The 25,388-nt window shown below is 38.2% G+C and overlaps 1 protein-coding gene across 1 annotated transcript in view; it reads right to left on the bottom strand.

Annotated features, from left to right (window-relative positions):
• Positions 1 to 25,388, bottom strand: part of RB1 (retinoblastoma 1) — a 94,567-nt gene that overhangs the window by 49,036 nt on the left and 20,143 nt on the right. The window contains exons 9-17 of the mRNA XM_014966026.1: positions 24,607 to 24,684; positions 21,715 to 21,824; positions 20,132 to 20,209; positions 16,105 to 16,192; positions 15,360 to 15,476; positions 14,153 to 14,209; positions 14,030 to 14,061; positions 13,876 to 13,952; positions 13,468 to 13,670 (exon numbers count right to left, since the gene is read on the bottom strand). Coding sequence (XP_014821512.1) covers positions 13,468 to 13,670; positions 13,876 to 13,952; positions 14,030 to 14,061; positions 14,153 to 14,209; positions 15,360 to 15,476; positions 16,105 to 16,192; positions 20,132 to 20,209; positions 21,715 to 21,824; positions 24,607 to 24,684 — 840 coding nt within the window. The remainder of the gene's footprint in view (positions 1 to 13,467; positions 13,671 to 13,875; positions 13,953 to 14,029; positions 14,062 to 14,152; positions 14,210 to 15,359; positions 15,477 to 16,104; positions 16,193 to 20,131; positions 20,210 to 21,714; positions 21,825 to 24,606; positions 24,685 to 25,388) is intronic.

Here is a 25,388-nt window from a genome sequence, read left to right as displayed (position 1 = left end):
TCAAGTATTTTTTTGATCTGAACCAAGGTAGGCAGCCATTGATAACTAGATAATTAACCAGGAGTTTCACAAGACAAGGGAAAAGAAACAAACTTTCTATCAACACATCTGATTTGCCTCAACATACCATTACTTTAAAAGCAAAAGATGTCTCATTTTATACTTTCTAAATTCAGCTTGAAATTTTAATTTCTGGCTTTCTCAGGAACAGAACGCAAGTTAAAATTTCTTTCACTCAGCATATAGCTCTTTGACATTTAAAGAAACAGCAAGTCAAATACATCTTTATATTTTTCACCTAGAAATGCTTTTAAAAAACTCCATAGGTGATACTTTACGCAGGTAAGAAGTCCTTAACTGGGATTAACCTCTGAACTTCTATTTCTTAAGAAAGTAACCTCAGTCACAGAAACGCAAAAAGACCTCGGGAGATCAGGCAGAAGATATGAGTGGCTGTACTGTATCAGACCCCAAACATTCAGCTCATCTGCAATCCTGTCTCAAACAGTGGCCAAGGCTGGAGGCCTGGGGAAGAAGATAACAGCAGGAAAGGCTTACAAGGTTTTCTCTTGCCCAAGTTCTGTCCCACTTCACCAGTTGTATCTCAGGTCTTTCTGGGTCAGATGTGTTTGTGTTTTCAGCAACACTAAGAATTTTTCTTCTGTGAGCTTGTCCTTTTGAACTCATGCAAACTTTTTAACATCCACAGCATTCTGCAGGAAAAAGTTCACAGTGGAGGGGGAACAAACTTAAAAAAAACACCAAACAAATGAACAAAAAAATCCCCTCCGTTTGTTTCAAATCCACTAGTTTCATTACTGCCTCCTAATTTCTTTTGGAAGAGCCAAGCACCACTTGATTGCCATTCAGCCTTTCCATATCACTCCTGATTATACAGCTTTTCTGTCATCTCTTGCAAATGAGAAAGTGACTTTCATTTGTAATTTCAACCACCGTCATTGCCACAAATCAGATTCTCAGAATTCCATAAAGAATTCAGCTAAAATTACAGTGAACCCAGCAAAGTTCACTTCAACACTGAAAATTTTGAAAATCCCACTTGAGCGTAGTATCCTCTAGCATTATTTATTCTCCAAAGTTATTTTCTAGGAATTTTATCAATGAAGAGCAAGTTCATAATTTTTCAGCAGTAAATGTAATATTATAAGGTTCTTGCACCTGGGCAGACTTGTAAATCCTGACAAGGTCCCTTCTTTGCCAGACTATTATAATTTATACCTCAGGGTTACTGCCATTTGAGCATCACTGACAAAATGGAATAGGATACAATTTGTTTTAGCTTTTGAAATGTAAGTCAGAATGATTCTAAATCCAGACGTTGTAAATACCTGGACTGCATTTGTTACCAATTATCAGAGTACTGAAAAAAAACTGTATAAATACAACTGAGAGTCACTGAATTAGCACGTTTTCAGAGAAAACAGAGCTCATTTAAGATGAATGCAAATTCAGAAAGCCACATCTGCACAGTCAAATACTTCTGCAAGAAATCGGATGGAGAAGTTTGTTCTAGTCCTCTAATTCTGCTTTGACACTGAAACCTTTCACATTTATCATCCCCCTCTTCCCCCCCCCATCCAGTTCCTGTTATACAATTAACTGCTTGTAAAGCAAGCCCGGTTTTCCCGTAAGAAAACTCAACACAAAATTCAAATAAACAAAAAGAACCCTGCACACATCATCTGGTCTTCTATAAAACCTACAATTTTGCTGGAAAACTCCAGAACTGAGAATTGAGATTTAAAATTATTTTTTTCTTATTTAACAAGCAGTCTGTCCACTCTAGTTATAACAAACCTAAAAGCTGTCCTGCACTAAGAAGGAATAAGTTTCCTAAAGTTTAAAGATAAGAATCAAAAAACACAAGCAATGACAAAGGAAGGCCTCTAATAAGAAGTTCCTGTCTTTTAATGAAGAGATAAAAGAATACTTTTCCACACATAGAGCTTTAAGATTTGCTCTAACTCCACCTTTTTTAAACAGTGAGTTCCCGGCTTAAACAAAAAAAAAATTCTTAAATAACAATACTAGTAACAGGAGGCAGACAAAATTAATGCCATACATCTAATCTCACACGAAGACAACTGTGGCTATGCTAACTCTCCTGCTTTTAAGATGAATTCTGCAAAAAGAAAAAAAAAAGCTGCTTTATGAAAGGAAGACAATTGTACACATCAGTTGCAAGTCTTCACTCTTCTGTGAAATTATGCAACACTAGATCTACTAATTTTTAGACGTTTGTCCTGATAAACACTTTCTAAAACAGCTATTAATGTAATAAAAACTGAAGACACTCCTAGTCACTAAGGAGGATTATTGGATTACAAAAAATTTGCGATTCATCACAGCATCAAGAAATACACTTGACTCAAGATGGAAACATCTATAACAAAACTTTGATGCTTTTATGCAGCAATGAAAAAAGTACACGCAACACTGCAGGTACTTGTTAATGGAGAAATCTATTACACATATAGCAAAGCATGGCAAAAACTGAGAATACAGATGGTGAAGCAAGTACCAAAATAACTGCCTTTTCAGCCCTAACAAAAATATTTTTTATTAATGAAACCAAGTCTGAAAACTCTTGGTCTACTCGTTTAATTAAATTATTTAACACTTTTTACTTGTGAAAGAAACCTTACCATATATACTGCATGCTCACATTGTGTTTCATGTGCTCCTGTGGGTGGGCAAGTGTGAAAAATAAAAAAAAAAATAAAAAATCAGCAGCTATTTCTATCCAGATAAGATCTGCGAGTTCTTCTGAGCTGCTGGAGGGTGCAAGAGGCACAGACAGAGCCTGCCAAGGAGAGGCTCTGTTCTAGGCAGGCTGACTCCTGAATGGGAAGGACAGTGAGATGACAGCTCAGGTACTTAACCAAGCCAAGACTAGGTACAGTCTAAAGGGGGGAGCCCGAAGTCCCTGCTGAGGGCTTCTGGAGAACACCACGCACACAGGTTCAGATGTTAGTGGCGCTGTGCTCAGCTGTACCCTGGGTGCTCACCACCATTCTGATACGCAAACCCAAGCCAAATGAAAAGCTTCAACAAAACCTAGAGGGATCACCTTTCTGGAGGATGACGAACACCATGCCCACTCAACAGCTGTAAACAGGGGGATCAGCATCCCTGACAAGAGCTTTCTATTACTGAAAAGTTACTGTAAGACATACACTCAGTGATAAACAAACATATAACTGAAATACTATACATTTATACAGTATAAAAGCAGGCACAAAAGCACTTATTTGGCATACAAAAAAACCAAAACAAACCCCATGCATTTATGCATGCAATAACTTAAAGGAAAAGCAGCAGAGGCACAAAAATCCACTTCCTATGACATGTAATTTGGCAGTTTGACAAGATGCTGTTATCCCCTTAAGAGCCTGAAAATTGAGCATATAGCTGGAAAAAACCCTCCATATTTGAATGTTTGTTTGGCACTTACTTTGCTTCCTAACAGAAGCTAATTCTATCTTCCATAGAAAAATTAACTACAGAATAGCTCAAATAACACAGCAATAAGGATAGAAAGAGCAATAAAAGCTTATGACAGTTATTCATGACTGTGGCACAAATAAAATAAGCAAGACCCAAAAAACCCCACAAAACAAAACTTCATACTACACATTTCACCAGTTTTGCTTCACTATAAAGATTTACAAAACTAGAAAGTTAGAGAGCATAATCTCATCCGAGAAAGAAGCAGCAGGGATACAGCTACAGAATTTAACCCAAGCATTATTTATTTCTGTATTTAAGGAGACAGCCCCATCAAATTTGCCCCAATTCAGCAAAATTGTACAAAATTAAAGAACTGCAAATATACCTCCCAGAATTCTAATGTATTTTTTCCTCATGGACAAGCTTTAAACATTCTTACAAAGTATTTGCAATGCAGATATTGTTGTGCTGCAAGATGAAAAGCTGAAGTCCAAACCAAAATCAAAGTCCTACAACCATGGTATGACCACCAAAACACTGGACAACATGAAAACGATTGAAAAGCAAGGATTCACAGAAAACTGTTTCACTATTTTTTGTTAGAGTGTTCTTCATAATCAGAGCAAAGGAGACAGCCCCATCAAATTTGCCCCAATTCAGCAAAATTGTACAAAATTAAAGAACTGCAAATATACCTCCCAGAATTCTAATGTATTTTTTCCTCATGGACAAGCTTTAAACATTCTTACAAAGTATTTGCAATGCAGATATTGTTGTGCTGCAAGATGAAAAGCTGAAGTCCAAACCAAAATCAAAGTCCTACAACCATGGTATGACCACCAAAACACTGGACAACATGAAAACGATTGAAAAGCAAGGATTCACAGAAAACTGTTTCACTATTTTTTGTTAGAGTGTTATTCATAATCAGAGCAACCCTAAGGAAGAAGACACACACACACACACAAAAAAAAGAGTATATCATGTTAATCGAGTTTTATTAACCAAGGCTTATTTCTGTGGCTAACTCTGTACTTGGGACCTTGGGACAGGCAAGGTATCTTTATACTGCACCAACAGAGCTGCAAGCTGCACTGAGCACAGGCTATAAACCTGAGCTCCATATTACAGCTGAAAATCTATAGCCAGAGAGATCATGACGCCTCCTCTGCTTCTGCAGCCACACTAGTAACAGGACACGATCTCTGCATGAACAGAAACCACAACAGTCACAATAGGCGAGACACATAGCTCAAAGTAGACACCTAAAACAAAACCAGGCATACTTAAATAACTACTGCTTGCTAATGTCCCCTAAATGCTGAAAAGAAGGTGGAAATGCTGTCATGAAAACTAATATTAAGCATATGATTCACTTCTACCAACCTTAACAAACAAACATTATACATCTATTTTAGGTTTGTCATTGAGACAGATGCTCTCCACAGTCAGTGCAGAGAGGCATCTTCAGAAAGTGAGTAATCCCATTGTAAAATACCTGTTTAAGATAAATAGAACAAATTGCTTTCTGTAAATGCAGCTCTGTCTCAAGCACAGAGGGAGACTAAATACTTAAGTTATGTAAGTCTAACAATGTAGGACTCTCATCCCCCGAATAAGAGAAACTCTGCACTTTAAAGCAGTAGATGAAGTACAGAAAAACTTAAATCCTTGATCAAGAACGGCATCCAAATTTCACAGAATGAAAACTCCAGTAGATGAAGTACAGAAAAACTTAAATCCTTAATCCAAATTTCACAGAATGAAAACTCTGCATAGTTGCTGTGTCTTAGGTAATCCCTTCAGTCATGTTTGTACTTGAATCAAAACAGCATCTTAAGGGTTGGGCTGACTTTGGTATACCTGCAACTGAGAAATCCATTCATACTGTGCTAACACAACCAGTATCTTACAACCCTGGCAAGTGTTTTGTACACTGAGTGAGTGCCTACCAAGAAGTGAACACATTGCCAACACAGACAAAAGCAGGAAACAGAGGACCTAAGCTTTAAGTGCTCTGGTTTTTCTTCCAGGAGCCTAGAGGATTTGCTCAGATGGTAACACCCAAGCATGAATAACAGCTTGAGTCATCTTCACGACAAATAGGAGAGGCAAGGAAGATTTTCAAAGCGATGGTGCAGACAGAGAAGACTATCATTCAGTATTCTTCCTGGTTTTTTAATTTGCCTTCAGCTGTTAAGGCAAATAAAAGTTCCAATCCTCAAAGAGCAGAGCACGATTTCTATAAAAGGAAACTCTTCAGGAATACTAGAAAGGCATGGCAGAAACACTCTTACAGATTTTATTTATGCATCTATTAAAAACTGTGTGTGCATACATGCTCAAACCAAAAAAAGCATATAAACATATATTGCTAGTTATACGATACTAGATGGTATATTCACAAATACCCAAAAAAGCAGCCGTCTTGCAGACTTCTACAAATGCACCTTGTATGATAAAGGCAAAAATCACAGAAGGCTTTTCAGCCACAGCTGTGATAACTGAAGTGTCAGAACTAATCCATGACCTTAAAAAAAAAAAAAGCCCCAATAAGCACATACAGCAGAACCAGTACAATCCTTTAAATCCTTTAGCACTACCACGGCAAGCAGCAGTGGTGGCAGCGACCTCTCCCTCATCACACAGGCTTCTGGAAACACACTCATGATGCAAGCAGAAATATATTTAGTATGTACAGACAGAAAACCTCAAATAAATTCTCAGTTCCTTCTTTAAGGTCAAAGCTGCACCCTCCTAATGTAACATTTTCAGAAGGAGCATGGCGAGCACGTGAAATGGCGTAGTTTGGTGACCCTGAGCACACTTTTCCCCTTGTAAGAAAAACCCGAGAAAAGTCCACATTAGAAATCATTGTCCCTAGCAACCTCCACGCTGAGACAGGATACAAGGTGCCTAAAATCCAGAAGATCACAGGAGATGGGGGATGTCTGCAAGAGCAATCTGATGCCCACAATTCCCAAGGTTGCCTGTCTTTACACCAGTGAAGTTCCCCCGGCGGTTCATATCCTGCCAGCAGGAATGCTTGCAAATGTTGTCATTCTGGATAAACCAAGCATTATTTTTTTTTTTTTTTGTGCCTAAGGCTGTCCCTCATTTCCAAATTAGGTATTCCTGTATCTAAGGAAATGCAAAATTTAGTAGGCATGAAAGGAGTATGTCTGACATACAGTAGCTTTTCCATGAGAAACTGGCTGCTGTGCAGAAACACGTACAGCTCCTGGAGCCTGGAGGAGAGAGCGTGAGGGAACGCGTGACTCATCTGCCGGCGCTGAAGACGCTCATGTGGTTGAACCCACGACTACATCTGTAGTTAGTAACACAACGAGCCACGGCCTGTCCTCGGGCCTTGAGGGCAAGCGGCGAAGCACAGCTTGCAGCCGCCCAGCTAGACGTTCTCCACTTCTAATCCACACCAGCAGTTGAAAACAGTCCCAGAGCTACATCATGCCCCAAATCTTGCCTAGGCATTGTCCAGAGGAGTGCTGACAAATGCCAAAACATGCTAGGGGAACACATTACCAACGAAACACCATTGATGACCGTAGGGCAATACTCAAGCCCAAACTATTGTCCCTTTGAGGCCAGCAGTACAGAGGCACCACCAACACTTGGTCCTTGCAGCCTGGCATTACTTGGTTGCCTATCAAAAAGGTTTCAGAGTCACCCTTCTAATGCCACAGTAAATGATTTATCCAGTAACCTACTGTACTAAAGTGTTGACAGTATGGCTATTTCTACTTCTTTCAGGTTTAAAAGTCACAACTGAAGAAATTGAAATAAAAGAGAGAACTTCAAACTGCATGTAGACATCTACCTCTGGAAGAGGTGTAGCACTCCAGACATAAATCTAAGAGAAAGCACTACTGAGAAGGATATATACCACAAGAAAATATGCTAACTTCCATTCCTAGATGCTCAGTTCCTCATTACAAGGAGCACAGAAACCTCATTTGAAATTGTACACTCCATCCAAGGCACTAAGCACTTGAGTGCAGCGAGCTCCCTAATATCTGTGTCCTTGTACAATCAAGGACCAGGAGGCTGCAGAGGTAAGCTTGTACTATACCAAAGTACTAAGGAATACTTGCTTACCTGTAACTTCTCACAGCTTCACCCTGACCTGGATTTGTCTGAAACATACCTATTTAATATTTTTCCTCCTTACTTCACAATCAAAGTAGATCTGCTGTTATCCCAGCTCAGTGAGTTTGTCATATTAATGCAACAAAATACATTCTTTGGAAATACATGGTTTTCCTCAGGAAGGTGTTTTTGCCACAGTGAGCTGCATAATTTAAAACCAACAGAAGTCTGGTGCAGGATGAGATACCCAAGTATAAACATTAACTACATAGTTAGTAGAGAATACTCATTGCAAACAGTGATTTATGTTAAATCAATGACGTGATAAAACAGTACTGCAGATTTCATTGCAAATGTTTAATTGACAATAGAAACCACAGAGAAGAAGGAGCTGCTAAAGAAGCATTGTGTAACACAGTTTCGGCAATGCTACATGGAAGAAGTTATAAATAAAGCAAAGCAGGCTTGCCTACTTCTTATCATATTTTAACCATTAAGAGAAGTAATCTTGTAGAGCCATCTTTATCTCACATCAGTCATTAACTCTGAGACACATTACAACTCTAAATCACAGGACGTTTCAATACTGGTGTTCCTTCTTCCTTTGAAGAATACCAACACCAATTAGGATAGCAAGTGTTAAAGAGCTAAGGAAGGCTACAGTGTCAATTGCTGTAGTGCAATGCCCTGCTTTCGTTCAACATCCGTTTGCCCCTCACACATAAACAAACACAAAAAAATCCCCAGTTGAAGCTAGCAGACCAAATCAAACTGCAAATGAACTCCCTTTAGCCTGCCACAATGAAGAGCTACCACATAACCTTTCAAAACTACAGTCCTCTGAGGAAATCCCCTTGGACTTGTAGTGCTCCTGTGGATGAGTTAACAACAGAATATTTTGCCATCTGTAGAGCTAACCAGGAAAGCCTGGCTGTGCTTCTTTCTCCAGCCTGCCTTACCAGGCTGAAATGAATTATCTTTGGACAAGGTTGAGGGTGGTCTGCAACTCCAGTGCAGAAGAACAACACCCTTTCACTACTCCAGCACTGGGCAGCTGAAGTTTGATGAAGCAAAAGGGTTTCCACACATCTCATCTCCAGCCCACCAAAGGCTGGCTTGCAGAAGAAGAATTTTGCAGCGTTGCCCAAACTATTTTAAGTATGCCAGATGTGATGATTTAGAACATGCGTACGCTCCACGCTCTTCACCTACTGTACATGTGAAAAGGCATCTGCAGGAAGCACATTCTCTAAGCAGCAGTGTGAAAGAAATCTAATACCAGCCCGTTCCTCCCAGATCACTGCCGATGAGCAGAGTGCAAGGCGAGAGGCAGGGAAATACAACTGGATTGCTTTGCAGATACAGATAACTAAGATGAATACTCCCTAGGTGTTTACTTTCTTGAATGACACAGCAAAACAAAAGAAAACAAACCCAAAAAACAACCATCCAAAAAAACCCATTAAGCAAAAGAAATCCAAACCCAAATCACGCTGTTCCCAGAAACAAATGTGTTTCAGGTATTATAGATGCTTCACTTTCAAAATCGGTCATGAAGTGTGATAGATTTTGTATTCAATTTGCTTGCACTGAAAACCTGCTCTTCCCTGCTGCTCCCTAACGCACTGTAGCAAGCAGTGACTTGAGTCAAATACGTGACATGGCATCTGACAGGGCCGTCTCCAGGGGAAATTCAGAGGTCTTAATCTGAGATATTCAAAACGATTACTTTTTTGGCTGGCCACAAGAGAGATCAATTTGACAGAATTATGAAAAAGGCTGAGCATGAACTCCCAGGCTGGCAGGAAACGAGCTATCCTCATTTCACAGGAAACAGATTTTAACTATGCCAGGGTTTAAATCATATTTATATGAATATAGTAAAAAATAATCAAAGGCTATAGGCACCTTTATTTCTGAGATTCAAGTAATTTCAGTTCCTCTTTATTTAAGGTTACAAAATTACAATAGTCCCCAAAATACTCCATGGAGATGAAGCACAAATGTTCTATAGTAAAGAAAGAATACTGTACAGTATATTTCTATTTTGCCAATAAAATTATGCAGCGTTATTACCGTATTCTAAACTGACCTGCACACAATCTGCACCTGAAAGCAACATAACCTCATTGGTAGATAATAAGGGGCTTCTTCCTTCAGGGTTCAATAAAGGTTTAAGGAAAAGGAAGTATTTTCCACATGATTTAGTCAGTACGGATGCTTGCCCCTTTTCAAAATTAAGAATTACTGAGAAGAAAACAACTTTTTTTTCCACCGTTATTTTGTCTGGCTATGCTTTTTTTTTGTTAAAAGAATGGATGACCTAGAAAAGTTTCATCTCCTTCCTCAAGCACAGATGACTAAATCAGCTAGCTATGCAAAAGCAATAAACATTCACAATAACTAGCAAAGGAGTGATATATTATCTTCAAATACCAGTAAGAAACAGAATCCTTCACACTCATTCGATACAACTTCCAAAGTCAGAAAAAGGTCAGATGCACTTAAGATTTTTTTTTTCCTTCAGAGAAATTATGCCAGACATTTTCCCTCACAAAAGCTCCGTGACAAGTAAAACTACCATAAATTCAAGCTATTCTGTATTCAATTGCTCAGTCCCTTGAAATCTCATATTGTAGTCCTGCTTCCTGAAGCTGTCAGGAGAATGAGGAAAGACTGGATAAATACAAACCTGTCTTTCCAAAGAGCAGACAAGCCTTGTATTGAAATGTACTACCTGTGGGGGAAGGTAAGAACTAAACAAAAATATATGGCAAATAATTGGGGGAAATTAGAGTTGCATTATGCAAATATTTGTAAATGAATATTTTTCAAATGTTTCTATTCTTATTTACCAAGCTTTTTTTTTTTTGCATACACTTCACTCATTCTATGCTTTTCTTTATTTTAACATTTGTCAAAAATACATATTCTCTAACTGTGTAAGGAAACGAACCTTCTTGATCTTTTTTGATCTTTCTAGATCTAGATTTTCTTTCTAGATCTTTTTTGGATTATCAGTAATTTGTTTAAAATTAAAATTAACTAACACAATCACTTATGATTATATATTCTTTACAACTAAGCACAAGTCATCTGGCTTCTCTCTCCTCTATTGAGTGTTTGGAGGTTAAGTTTACTGGTATGAAATACACTTCTCTAATTGCCTACCCCTTCTTGAGGGAATTACTAATTAAGCAGACACTTTGTAAATCTTGTACACCATTACATGCTGACAATATCCAAGCAGCGAGGTGATATCCGGGTGAGGAACTGAAAATGAGCATGGTAAACCACTCCTTTGTTCACTAGTTGAACCTTTCTGGGACACCTGACCTCAACAACCTTGCAAGTCAGCCACAGAAGTATTTTCTCCCGTTGCTAATACATTACACACTTCAGACTAAACCAGCAGGTATTTAGATGTGAGGTACAGGTGGATTTTCTGCACTAGAGGACTCATGGCTTTACATTTCTATGAGCAGCCTTACAATGTACGGGCCTGAGGTCCTTCACTGCAGTCACCCAGAGGCTTAGCGAGGCATTTTAGCATAGATAAATGCCCCATCCCTGGAAACATTCAAGGCCAGGTTGGTCGGGGGGCTCCAAGCAACCTGATCTAATTGAAGAGATCCCTGCTCATTGGAGGGGGAATTGGACTAGATGACCCTTAAAGGAACCTTCCAACCCAAACGATTCCATGATAGTGTTTCACTACTTATCTCCTGAGCCAGCACTGTGCAGCCTGCTGCTCACAAATCACAGCCTGTCCTCTATGGGCAGCAGGAGGAGGCCATGGAGGCCAGCACAGAACCTCAGGGTTCCTCAGGGTACAATGGCTCCAACTGTCTGCTGCTGACTGCCACAGCTTCCCTCAGCTTTTGTGGAAACCCTGCTGTGCCCTCTAGTGATAAACCTCTAGAGATGGCAGACTGTCCTGCTCTTGGGGAGATCCAGGACAGACATGACACACAGCCCAATGAAGCAGAAGGGCCGGTGGGTATGTGTACTGCACATTTCTTTGTATCCCCTCCAATGCGCTCCAGTCCATATATCTCACTGGTACTAGATGATTGTTGTATGTTCCTTCCAACTGAACTATTCCATTCTATTTACACTCAAATCAGCTAAATAAGCCACCCCATAACAGTACCTCTGGCAACTCAAGAAGGTAAGATTCAATACATTTAAGTAGAGCACTCAGAAAACTTGAAATGATCCCCTGCTTGTTGCTGACATTATAATTTGTTTCACAAAAGCCCACAACTACACCCTTAATTTCTGAAAACACGTTTTGCAGTCTGAAAGTCCAAGTCCAAATCAGATTATCTGCATGCAGTGCTTGAATTACTGGGTAGAAACTGGTAGATACGGCTTATTGCCTATCAGTAAGCTGACTTCAAACCGGTTTGCAGAAGGTAGCAGGAGCCACTTTTTGCTTGTAGAAAATCTAACTTGGTTATCTGTACCTCTGCCTTTTGTTCTCAATATTACAATTCTCAAATAAGCACTTTTTATGTGCCTGTGAGCTTCTTAAAATACTGCTTGCCTCTTGAAACACTGCCCCATTTTCCCTGTTTCTGTAGGCTCTGGTAAAAAGCTCTCAGCCTCAAGTGCTTTCAGGCAGTCTTACTCAAAGAACAGCAAAACCATGAAGAAATCCATGGAGCAATGGAAAGGCTACATACATTTCCCAAGACAACAAACATTACAGAGGGAAAAATTTACACTCTTGTAGAGCAGCTATAGCAGAAATTGTGGGGCACAGAGTGCCGATGTGACGAGTGTGAGGCTGGACACAGAACTCTTGGCTCCCCAGGTGGAAAGGTGACCTTCATAACAGGGCATGTTCATGGCCTGACATGTGCCCATTGAGTGTGTCGGCAAAGGAAATCGAGTGGCAAGGGCTGGCTGGCACAAGGTGGCCCACCAGATTCAGTCTGAAGTATGGCAATTGCTTCCACACACCCCTGGCTTCTTTCTCCTGAGCCAGAAACCTGAACACGGATGGGGCTCTCACTGCTCAGGCACAACAGTGTTCCCCAAATCCAGGAGTATAACCCCAGAGTCTGGTAAAATATCACCCATACTAGAAAATTGTTGACTTTTCACTCTGAAGTCATACACAAATCAAGCACAGATTACCCCGAGAACTCGCTTCATGATTAAACTATCCCATTAGCTATGGCATACTGAGTTTTTTTTAAACTTCCCAGAACTATAAGGTACAGGATGGGTTCTTAAACAGTTGCTTTATGTCTCTCTGGTCAAAATTAACAGTCTTCATAGTCTCCTGTTTTATGGCATTAATAGCATAGTTTTGGCTTATAAGTAACATACAATGTAAAGAAACAGTGTTTGATTTACTGAGATGCAGCCTAAAAAAACCAACCTAACCTCCCAGCATTTTATTTTAATGGCATCCAAAAACACTAAAGTGACTGAAGCTCAAAGGACAATGCAAATCAATATTTTAAGTACCATTAACAAGCATTTCAGATGCACAGAACTAAGGCCCTATTGCCAAGTGGGAATAGCAAATGGATAAAAATTAACTTCCAAATAAAAGCATAGAATTTATTGCCTTGTCTTTGGCACCAAAATACTGTTTAAGGGTATTACCCTTAAGATTCATGCCAGACTACTAAGATGATGTTGGCTTACAATCACATAAATCAGCAGAGCTGTGTCGACTTCTTCCTCTGATATACTCCTGTTTTTCAAAACCTGAAGATATGCCAAAACTAATCTCGTTTTGCTCCTGTAATTTATTTTGCTAGAAATAAATCTCAGCAAGACCACAACTTACTTTATAGAGCTGGGTGTGATTTCCCATTTCCAGATATGCACATTACACAAGGACAAATAATACTTTAAAGCATTACTTACAGATTGCCAAGCAAGAGACTCCATAATTCGATGTTCACAGCGTTCTAGATGCTTTATCATTTCCCTTGTTAGGCTTGGCTCCGCTTTAATAAAGCTTTCAATCACCTTGTAGAAGTCAAAAGCTTTTAAATCAAAAACACTGAGAATCCATGGGAAAGACAAGTCTGTTTCAGCACTGGTACCATCACTTTGTGAAGCATTTCCTGCAGGGAAAATGGACTAAAATTATCAAGAGTACTACATCCTTTCACTTTGATGTTTTTTCCATTTAATATTTATTGAATCATTGCTAGTTCAGAAATTTCAGTGAGCATTTTTTTGGCTATTTACTGCATTTTGTGTATTAGAACAAATAGCAATAATTATCACTAAATAGCAGTGCTATTTAGGACTTTAGATTCAACTTACTGCCATATGTAGCCATGACAACCTCAACAGCACATGCCAGGAGAGATGTGTGGAAGATGTTATCATTCAGAAGTTTGCTAAGGAGAAAGAAAGTAATTAATGCTTGTCCTAACACTAAAATAGTGGACTTCAGTAACAAGTTATGGGTACATACCTGAAATTCTGCACAGATAGGCGCTCTTCCTCCTGAAATATATAAAGCAAACCACAAAAATTGTGAATATTCTTAGCATTTGTAAATGTGATGTCAGTACTAAGCTACCGGTACTAAACTTACCGACTTAAGCATAGATTCCATTACTCTGTAATACAGACGTACTCCAAGTTTGTATCTCTGTCAAAAAAAGGTTAAATTTGAGAATATTACAAGAAGTTTTAACGGACTACAACAGACAGACTGTCATAGAATCATAGAATGGTTTGGGTTGGAAGGGACCTTAAAGATCATCTAGTTCCAAGCCCCCTGCCATGGGCAGGGACACCTCCCACTAGACCAGGTTGCTCAGAGCCCCAGCCAGCCTGGCCTTGAACCCCTCCAGGGATGGGTCATCCACAACTTCCCTGGGCAACCTGTTCCAGTGTCTCACCACCCTCACTGTAGAGAATTTCTTCCTAATATCTAATCTAATGGAGGTGCTACATCCCTCTGATCATCTTTGTGGCCCTCCGCTGGACCCATTCCAACAGGTCCATGTCCTTCCTGTGTTGAGGACGCGAAAGCTGGACACAGCGCTCCAGGTGGGGTCTCACGAGCACAGAGTAGAGGGACAGAATCACCTCCCATGACCTGCTGGCCACTCTTCTTCTGATGCGGCCCAGGACGCGGTTGGCTTTCTGGGCTGCCAGTGCACATTGCTGGCTCACGTCGTGTTTTAACAATTCAGAACATTTCCATTTTTTGGAAAAGCCACTATAAAGAAGTCATTATCCCCAGTTCTATTTGCCAATAGCACTGGAGAGGCCTCAAAGGTCACTAAGGTTTGGGACTACCCCAACAACAGCAACTTCATCAAGTGTTTATGTTGATTCATAGCTAACAGGATAAAAAGCAGGGCTGACAGACAGGAGGCTGTTAAGTACAAACTTAGTTGGATTTGTTTTCCAAAAATCCTTGTTGAAAGTACAGCTGGCCTACTAGGAAGTGAGTCACCTTTTGCAGTTTTAGTCTCAGTTACTGCAATGCATGCAAATATACGTTTCACTAAATGTATTTTGCCCAGCAATTTTCCCATTCTTCATTAAGGTATTTCCAGCATATTTCCACCCAGTTCCTACTGCTCCTTATATATCAAGAATAATTTATTGAATATTATCTTTACAGCACTTTAGAAAAAAAAGTCTGTCCATTCCTCAAGTTGAAAAGACTATTATTACTTTTTACCACTATCGATCTGTGCTAAGGAGAACAGTCAGTAAGTCAAGTCTCACATTAACTACTACTGACAGAGTTCAAATGAGTAATACTTAACGAAAATGCTAGTTACCTGTGAGCCAATTTCAGCACATCCCTGCCCAACTGCCTCAGCAAATTTCTTTTTGAAGACCTGGCCAAGAGTTTCCACTCTTCTCAGGATACTATCCTTAGGGTTCACTGTGCAATTCTAATACAAGTACAGGAAGGATGGCAGGGGAAGGAAAGGCAAAGAAAGGACATTTTACTTCAAAAACATTTTAAAGATTTAATCGCGTTAGTCCTGCTTTACTTCGTAACATCTCTTGATCAACTCATCAACATAAATAGAAGTGGAGTATTTAAAACACAAGACAGAATCATTGTACACGTTCAACAGTTTCCAGTAGCTACAACTTCATGTCTCACATGCAAGAAACTGCAACTAACCCAACTAGTATGCGAGCAGTAACATCAATGTTAATGTCTTTAAAGTTAGAAATATGCTCAAGTTGCTTCTAAGTTGCTGAATGTGAACATGAGATCCCTTAAGCACATCCCCCTTCTCTTCATCTCCCATTTATATCCCCTTCTTTTTCCATCTGAAACATACACAAATCTTAATATTTAATGAAGTAACAAAAATATTTAAGAACTTACAAGGTTTCAGCACACTAAAATGAATAATTGCATTTAAACCATCCCAATTAAGATGTACTTCAAGAAATGGTTGTTAATAAAGGAGTTTCCCAAAACATGCACATAAGATCTATAAGAATGTATTTTATGTGAATGACAATTCCAAGAGACTTTCACAAATCTTCCTTCTGGTCACTTACATTGAAATATACGATGAGAGTATCCGATGGTTTATCAGTTGCTGAGTTTAAAATCATAATCAATTGCTGAATGTTATTCATTGCAGCTCTGGAAAAATACAATAAAACATATAATAAACATTAACATTGGCTTGACAGTTTCCAGAAACCAAACAGCAATTCCACAAACAAACAATTTACAATTTTAGTTCTCACCCCAGTTATCAAACAACCTGCTGGGAAAAACTTGTACTGTGTTAATTATTGTGAATTATAATAATCTAATTTATCTAATAATCTAATTGTGAGAATGATTACAATCCATAATAAATAACCAAAAGAACATGAATTTTGTAAACACTAACAAGCACTTTTAAAAGCAATAAAATGGTGGAATTGCAATCCTTGTATGTGAATATATTCAGTTAAATCAAGCAACTCTAACAAAAAAAAAAACCCTGGCTTTTGTACAAAAATGATACAAAAGGCTGGTAAATTAAGACAGCTTTTTTTTTTTCAAGTTACCTGTTCACAAGTATAGCAAGGTATTTGAAAATATGGCAGTCACAACAAAATACAGTGGTTTTAACACACATGCTTTGAAAAACCCACATTTTTCAGAAGCAGAGCTGTCAACATTCCTATTGGCAACAGCAAGAGAACAGGGAGTCTTCTCCCTCCCTGGATCTGAAGCCAAAAGTCACATTAAAACTTAAATTCTTACTTTAACTCCAATTCCTTCTATTTCCAAAAGAAAGGCTACATTTTCTGTGATCCTTATACTACCTGCTATATCTGTAGCTAGGTTAGAAGGATCTTAAAATGTAACATCTTCTTAACTTTTAAAGTATCATGGGTGGGGAAAAGGATGTGGATGTTAAAGAAAATTTTTAGTGTCCTCTATCATCTATATGAATAACATTTTACTAACTTGGATGTACTTAAGTATGCCTCTATATACAACCTTATTTGCATCATTTTATACGTACAGAGTACAAAAAAAAGTAATCCACAAAAAACACTGACATCAAAACTATTTGTACCTCTACTTAATGCCTAGAATTTTCTTGCTAAGAACAGATTCAAAACCACAAGTAATATCCACTGATTCATACCCAGTGTCTTAACGTACAAAAGCTAACCCAAATAACAGCAATGTTTCAGAAAAGCTGTAATAATTTAAAGAATTACAAATACTTTGAAGACAAGTGTACAGGATCCTGTTGTTTATTCCACTGACAAAGTTAAATGCCTTGTTAGGGTGAGTGTATATCTCTCTGAAGAAAGCATTTTTCAGTTTCTCTTCTAAAACTGAAATCCTGATGACAAACATTTTCTATGACTTTTAGAAAGATCATTATTTTAAGATAACAGAATATGGCCTCTTCTCAAATAGCATGTATTATCCAGGAGGTGACTGAAATATCTATAGGTAGGAAAATAAGAACAATAATGATCTTGTCATACAGGACAAGATAGTGCATGAGCTAGCATCTAAACAGCCCACATTTCCAATTTTTGGGGATATCATGTATTGTTCTGCCTTTATTATTTACACATCCATACAGAACTAGTAATATATCCAATATGTGCTTAAGTATTAATGTGGCCTGGCTTTTTTTTTTTAAGCATATTTCAAGTTCTGTATTAAACAATAGCATTAAGTTTCTATTCATTCAGAAAAGCTAATGTATTAATTTCTCCCCTACCATCTAAGAAACCGTTTGTTTCTTCCAGTGGTATTGTACTTTCTGAATTTGTCATTGTGGTTTTTGGTGGGGGTTCTTTTGCTTGTTTGTTTTAAATTTCTGTGCTATTTAACCTCAATTTGGCTCGTATCACTGAGAAAATAAATGGAGAAAGAAGAAAAGTATGTCTAATCATTACAACTGTAACAGTGCAAAGATGCATTTTTCTTTATTAAACTACTTTTTAGAAGGTTTTGGTAAAATCACTTCTGCCAAAACTCCACTAGCTATTAGGAAAAGCATAAGGACAGTGGAAAAAACTAAAATGAAAACACACAACCTATTCTCATTATGCTCTGAACTAGTACTTAACACCCATTTTATCTACTGCTTTCTATATAAATGACCAGATAGAAATCCACTGATGAAACTTATTAGATTCTGACCAATTTCAGGAGGTTTTAGAGCAGATCATGAGTGTCTAATTCCAGAAAGAAAACCTCCTAAGATTAAAAGTAATAAGTACAGCACTTTCAACATATACTGTAAGGTGTTCTACTTAATTCAGGGAGAGTTAGTGATACATTTTCCACTCTATGATGATGCTCAAAGTTTTACTGCCATCTAGTGACACTTCTGTGGCTTTATGAAAAACAGTTACTACAGACCAAATCACTGCTAGTAAGTCTTCACTTGAACTTAAATGGCATCAGTTTTGGAAAACTTAAAGAAAAGCCCAAGTGTGGATGGAGAGAATCTAAATATCTCACTAGACTTCTTCTCAAGATCAGAGTTGGTTTAGCACATTTCAATTTTTTAGCAATACAGAAACTTGGTAGTCCTGGACTATTTTTAATAAGAATTCCATGTGAAGAACTTTAATGAGGCAACTTACACAGTGTTAGAAAGCTTTAATTCTAGTATAACTGAAAAGTGTCAATAGCTATCTATATTAGTCAAAAGTGGGATTTGTTGTCAATTGTTAAATACATTGCATGTGTTACATGGTCTGATTCCTGGTATTGTACATTCAGTCTGGGAACCAAAAGAAAAACTGATGCCTTTATGGCTAAAAAAGCATCCCTGGCAGTTAACAATTTGAAACGTAAGATCAAAAGGGACCACTATGGCAATCAAATAAAGCTTTTTGCAGTCACAATTGATTAAAAGGTCTTTCACACACTGATCAATATCTACCTCAGATGTATGTCTCCTTTTATAATTTTTATGAAGAGTCTTTTCCGAACCTTGCTGCTCTGTTGGCTGGAAAACAATTAGTTTCTGCAGATGACATTTAGTAGTAGACACAAGCCCACAGTCTAATTTATTCTTCCACACACATATAAAGAGTGTAGAAGTAATTTTAATAAAAGCAAATACAATTTTACTCATTTGAGAAAACTGCAGTAGTAATTAAGGGTACAATATTGTAACTCTTCTCATCTCTACAGCATGCTAAAATGAAAGGCGTTTATACAGTAAGCATGGAGGGAAAACCTCACTGTCTGATTTTATTAAACCTGACCCATTAAGAACGACTGCCTGTGCAGACACTTCTCTGTTTGTCCATGTGGCATTGCAGTAACACAGCTGCTTGGTTCTTGAGTATCTAGAAATTTTTAAGTACCATCAGGCAAAACCATACCGATTTTATCAAAAAACTACATGGCACAAGGGAAAAATGGTACATGCGAATCTCATTTCCTTTGGTTAACTGGATTTAAGTTTTGCAGTTTTTCTGCTTTTTGTTGTAGATCAAACAATCTCCAATTAGTAACACATTTCTACCAGATCTATCCATTTTCCCAATAGACAAAAATATGTTGGCACTCTGAAATGTTAATCTTCTGTTAATGCAAGGGGAAAAAAAAAAGTTGGTATTCTGAAATGTTAATATTCCCATACAGAAAAAAACAATACTAAGAAGAGAAACACTATGGGAGAAGAAATGTGTGCACAGACACAATTTGGTGTTAGGAAAGGAAGCCAGAAGACACAGAGCTAGAGTAAAGACAGGAAAGGAAGATGGAAGTATACCATGGAAGTATAAAGTCATATCTCGCAAAACCAAATACAGTAATCTATTTTACAGACACCTTGCACTTCTTGGACAACTCAGTAAAAACCTTTCTGTTTTCCAACAACTTCAGCAGGAACTGAGGGCATTCAGCACCCTCAGTACATGCTCATTGTTCATTAGTGACAAGAATTACAGTCCATCTTATGGAGGGGGAACCAAACCAACCAACCAAAAATCCCTACAGTTGCTTTAAAATTAAAACAATTACTCTAAAGATAAATATTTCTAGTTAGGATGCTAAAAAAAAAAAAAGAACACAGCTTAAAAGAAAAATTCATACCGAACAGGAGTCTGTGGAAGTATAGGATTTAGTTCCTCATCAGGATTGCTTTTTATTGGTGTCCTCTCCAACTGTGAGCTACAGAAATGGAAAACAAACTTATGAAGCACAAATAGAGTTCAAAAAAGAGAGTGTTTTCTATAAAGACTTATTAATCTAAAGAGAAAATTGCATAACAGATTTTTTAGAAGATCTAGATGTCCAACCACTTCAGTTGTTCGAAACATGCAATTTCAATTCCCAAGCAGATATGCTTTAATCAAGATGTTGGAATAGATGACCTCAAAAGTACCCTTCCATCCTTATTTTTTTTTTCCTAGAATTCTAGTTCTAAACAGCTTAATTTACAGGTACAGCTGATATTATCTCCATTTTAATTGAATTTTAAATGGATGTTTTTTTTCTAGTATAGATGAAGTCACAGATTCACACCGTGAGTTCCCATCAAGTTTTGGAAATGTTGAACTGTCAGGAACCACTGGAATTTAAGTGTATGAATTTAAGAAAAAAAATCAAATAGAATCATAGAGTAGTTTAGTTTGGAAGGGACCTTTTAAGTGTCATCTAGCCCAACTACCCTTGCAATAAGCATCTTCAACTAGATCAGGTTGCTCAGATCCCTGTCCAATTTGACCTTGAATGTTTCCAGGGATGGGGCATCTACCATCTCTTTGGGCAACCTGTGCCACCATTTCACTGCTCACCACAAAAAATATCTTTTTCCTCTCTCTAGTCTAACCTACCCTCTTCTAGTTTAAAACCATTACCCCTCATCCTATTGCAGCAGGCCCTTTTAAAAAGTTTGTCCCCAGCTTTCTTGTAGGTCCCCTTTAAGTACTGAAAGGCCACAATTAGGTCTCCTCAGAGCCTTCTCTTCTCCAGGCTGAACAACCCCAACTCCCTCAGCCTGTCCTCATAGGAGAGGTGCTCCAGCCCTCTCACCACTTTTGTGGCCCTCTTCTGGGCCCGCACTCCAACAGGCTCATGGCATCTGTATTACTGAACAGCAACAGGGAATGTCCCAGGGAATGGGCACTGCTACTCCCTGCCAAACCATTCACTGCACGTTTCTGTCCTGTGCAAACCACCATTCCCCAAACAATTTGTGGGCACAGGTCAAAAGTCAGAATGGGCTGAGCACCACTCCCAGAAGGCAGCTTCCAAATGCCACCATCTTGTTTTAGGAAAGAGGATCTGGACAGTGATGATCCAAGCTATTCCCAACTGACCCCAAAGCCATAATACTGCCTCGGACATATCTAATCAACTACCAAGACACAGCTTCTGTCGCCTCCTCATGATTCCTCAGCTTTCCCTGGAAGACAAGGGCTTGCATAGAGTAAGAATTAAAGTAGAGCTTCCAAATAATTTTAGGCGGAGTCACAGTCATATGTTTTGTAATTATTTAAGCTAAAACATAAAGCAAGGTTGGTGTTACCAGAAATATCTTAGCTGAACAACAAACCTAAGAGATCAACGGGATACAGAGATCTCCATTTAGAATACACAGCAGGGGGACAAAGGGAGAAATCAACCCAAATTCACATTTTCCATTATAAAATGAAAGTAAATCGCAATATTACCATGCTATGACATCAGGCTGTAGAGTTTCATCATGATCCAGAAATAATCTTGCATCTATATCTTTGTTGTTGCGATAGAGCTCATCATACTGTTTCGAGAGAACCTCCATCTCAAAAAAAAAATTGAAAAATCCTTTATTTTATAGGAACAAGTTTGACAACTTACTGAATAATATAAGCTAGTCCTACCTCATGAATACAATGCTGAATTGCTAAGAGAATGACCTTGGAGCTCACAAAGTCACTTCTTATACAAATAGCTGAAACATACCCAGAGAAAAATTATCTTTCCCACACACAAAGATAATCTTTTAGAAGAGAAAACAATCCAAGATCACGAGACTTTTCTGAAGAAATGTAGATCCTGACACTGTAAAGGAGGTAAAAATAGCTAGAGTAGGAGACATAGACCTGCAAATCGGACTAATGTTTCCAGGCTTTTAAACTTTCCTTCCAGAAGAAAAAAAAAAGTGTCTCTAAGAGCAGGAAATGTAGCAAGCGTGTCCTTAGAACAGTGGTGAGACAATCCACTAGAACCCTGTCTCTGCTGGTCTGAAGATGAAGGCCAAGACCTAAACTCAACCTCTCCTGTTCCAAGTGCAAGAGTTTCCCCATTCCGTATTAATATTTCTAGTGGAGTAGTTTTTAAGTGTCTATTTCTATAAAAACAGACCGTTATTTCATATCTGCATTGTTGGTTTTTAAATTACTGTTAAAAGTTTTAGTTGATTAGATCCCATATTGCTATGGCTTCCTTTTGCATGGAAAAGTTTTTTGTTGGGGGTGTTCTTGTTCTTCTGTGGTGGTTTTTTTTAAATTTCATTTTGAGTGACTAGCTAACTGGAAGTCTGCAATTATTTTTTTTTTTTTTTTTTTTTTTTTAAGGGGGAAAAAACACGCCAAAAAAAAAAAAAAAAAAAAAAAAAAAAAAAGTCAGGGGCTCCCCGGGACACGGAGGGAACCTAGCGAGAGATGGCAACTCCCAGCCACTTCGCTGTTTGTCTGGGAAACAATAGGAAAGCCTTTGCCAAGTTTTTTTTTTTTTTTTTTTTTTTTTTTATAAGGGACAGATACCAGCCTTAACTTCAAATCTGCTGCTGTGATCCTGCAGAAGTAGGGAGGCACCTCAACTGCCTGTTCCGAATCCTTAAACATACTACATGACGCTGTGCTTTAGCAAACTCCTGCTATAAAAACAGACAATAATGCATATGAATCCAAATTAGTCCCCTCCCAGTCCCAAGAAAAAGCTGCAAATACCTCCTACACAGCTTTGCTCCTCATCCTCTCCTTTTATCTTCGCCAAATTAATTTGCTCCAAACTGATCTCACGGTTAAAACTTTGATATTAAGACTATTAAATCAAAGATTATCTATAGATTCTTATTACCTCTTTATTTGTTTAATTTAAAAAGTTCATTATCTTCCTAACAGCTTGTGTTCTTTTTGTCTAAAATATTTCAGTTTTTTCATAAACTTCTAGAACTTCAGATTCTCACCTGAAAAATAGCGGCTCTTAAACAAAAAATGGCTGCACTGGGCTAACTGGGAAGAAACCTTCAGCCAAAAATAAGAGTTCTGAATCAATCTGTTCAGTTCATAAAGCCTCACCGTCAAACACAGTGAAGACAAATGATATATCAACAGTATGCCTCAAAACCTTTTCTTCTTCTGGAAACATTAAAATTTATCGAAAGCTCAGCGTTGTTTTATGAAAATTAAAGTAAATTTAAATGTCCCATATTACTAGCTACTGTACTGATGATCTCAGGTATCATAACCAGGTGGTTAGCTGGATTACATATACGAACTGGCTAACTCTGAAATATAGCTGTAACTTTCTACTTTGTTTTATAACATGCCTTCAGGCACTCAAGTTTCAGGAGCAAGGATCGTGTGACTGGATTTTCCTTCAAACGCATCATTTTATAGTTTTGACCAGCAAAGTCTTAGACTGGTAATTTTGATATTATACTTAAATTGAGCAGCCTCAGATGAGAACCTTCATTGATTTGAGAATAAAGCTGTATAATGACTTCTGCCTGGAAGCTCATACAGGGCTTCCCAACTACATATAACCATACTTTTCAAAGTCTAAACAGACTGCTGATACCCTGAAATTAATTTTGGAAGAGATTCAGATCTTTAGTGGGTCTTGTATTTTGTCCCCCACCCAACACTGTGTGAAACTGAACAGAACATATATATGCTTGGCTGAATCTTGCAGACCTTCAGTCTGGTAAGCTTCAGAGCTGCTTATTTTCAGGTTACCACATCTATTGGTGACACAGCTAAACCTACTCTTTCAAGAATGATGGATGTAAATGCATTGCAAGAAGTCACCTACTAAGGTGCACCACTCACATGCTATTGCACAGAGGTAGTCTGCTGCATCCAGGCTACAGCTCAGTAAGATGAATGTAATTCTGCATGGACACAGCAGCCCAAACTCTGCCGGTTATGCAACTGGGCCTAATCTTTTGGATCTCTCTCCAAGATGAGGAACATGTCTCAGTTATATTCAAATTAAGGTATGTAATTTAAGACTGCATGCATTTATAAACTGACTTCAGAGACCTGATATTGTAATAGCGTATTTTAGATTAATGGCCTCACCAAGATCATGGATATGCAGCTCTTATGTCATGTTTAGCTTTGAGCAAAAGCACTGGCTCAGCCTCAAGCAAGCCATTTATTAAATTCAAATGTAAAAACTAAATATACTCCATGAATACCGGAATCCCTGCTACGCTACATTCCTGAAAAACAATGCATTTTGCTAGATGATTTTAGAAGAACCTATTAGAACTTCATCAATGTGTAAAGGGAATCTTAAGCAATTTGGCATGAAGTTGGCACTATTGTTGAACTGTCTTAAATTCCTCCAATTACCTCTGGTAGACCATTTGAAGCTACAACACCAAGAGAATTCAAGAAAGGAATAAAGCTTGTGAAATACACATTTTTGACCTAAAAAAAAAAAAGAAAACACAATATTAGCAACGCACAGAGGCAGCGATGCATACTCTGCTTTGACATATTTAAAATCAAGAAATTAAATGAGACACTTTTGTAATGCGCTGTGTTTTGTTTTCAATAAAGGAAAATTGCAATTGTTTACTTATCCGAATCATAGTGATATATAAGTATGCAGCCCATAATCCATCGCTGGAACATTACATGACTAAACTGGGAAAGAACTGCACTTCTCCCAGCCCTCTGGTACTTCTGCTTCCATCATCTGCTTGGATATTCAAAAATCAGTCCTTTTTACACAGGAACAGATTTAACACCAAAGGAAAAGGAGAATGGGGTCTTTAAGATCCCACAAAGAAGCAACGTGCTTGTTGTGTACATTTTCTCATCATGGGCTGCAGCTGTGAAACCCCATCAGAGCACTCCTGCATCCACACACTACAACATTGTGATCAGTCTACACTGCTTTTCTTCACAGCTCAGTTTCCCTGACAAAGTTATCAACTGTATTAAAGGGCTGGTTTGGGGTGACTTGTTTGTTTGTTTTTTTAAATTACTTACTAGAGAAACTACAGAATGGTAGAATACCTTCCCTACTGAGCTTGAGAGAACAGTTAAACAGGCACAAATACTGAGGTTTAAAAAGACCATTTAAAAAAAAAAAAAAATGCATATTCCAGATGGGGTACAGCAGCAAG

The sequence above is a fragment of the Calidris pugnax genome, unplaced genomic scaffold (genome assembly GCF_001431845.1).
Source record: "Calidris pugnax isolate Ruff unplaced genomic scaffold, ASM143184v1 scaffold20, whole genome shotgun sequence".
Lineage (NCBI taxonomy): Eukaryota > Metazoa > Chordata > Aves > Charadriiformes > Scolopacidae > Calidris > Calidris pugnax.
Note: the sequence above shows the minus strand (reverse complement) of the source record. Positions and strands in the feature narration are given on the sequence as shown.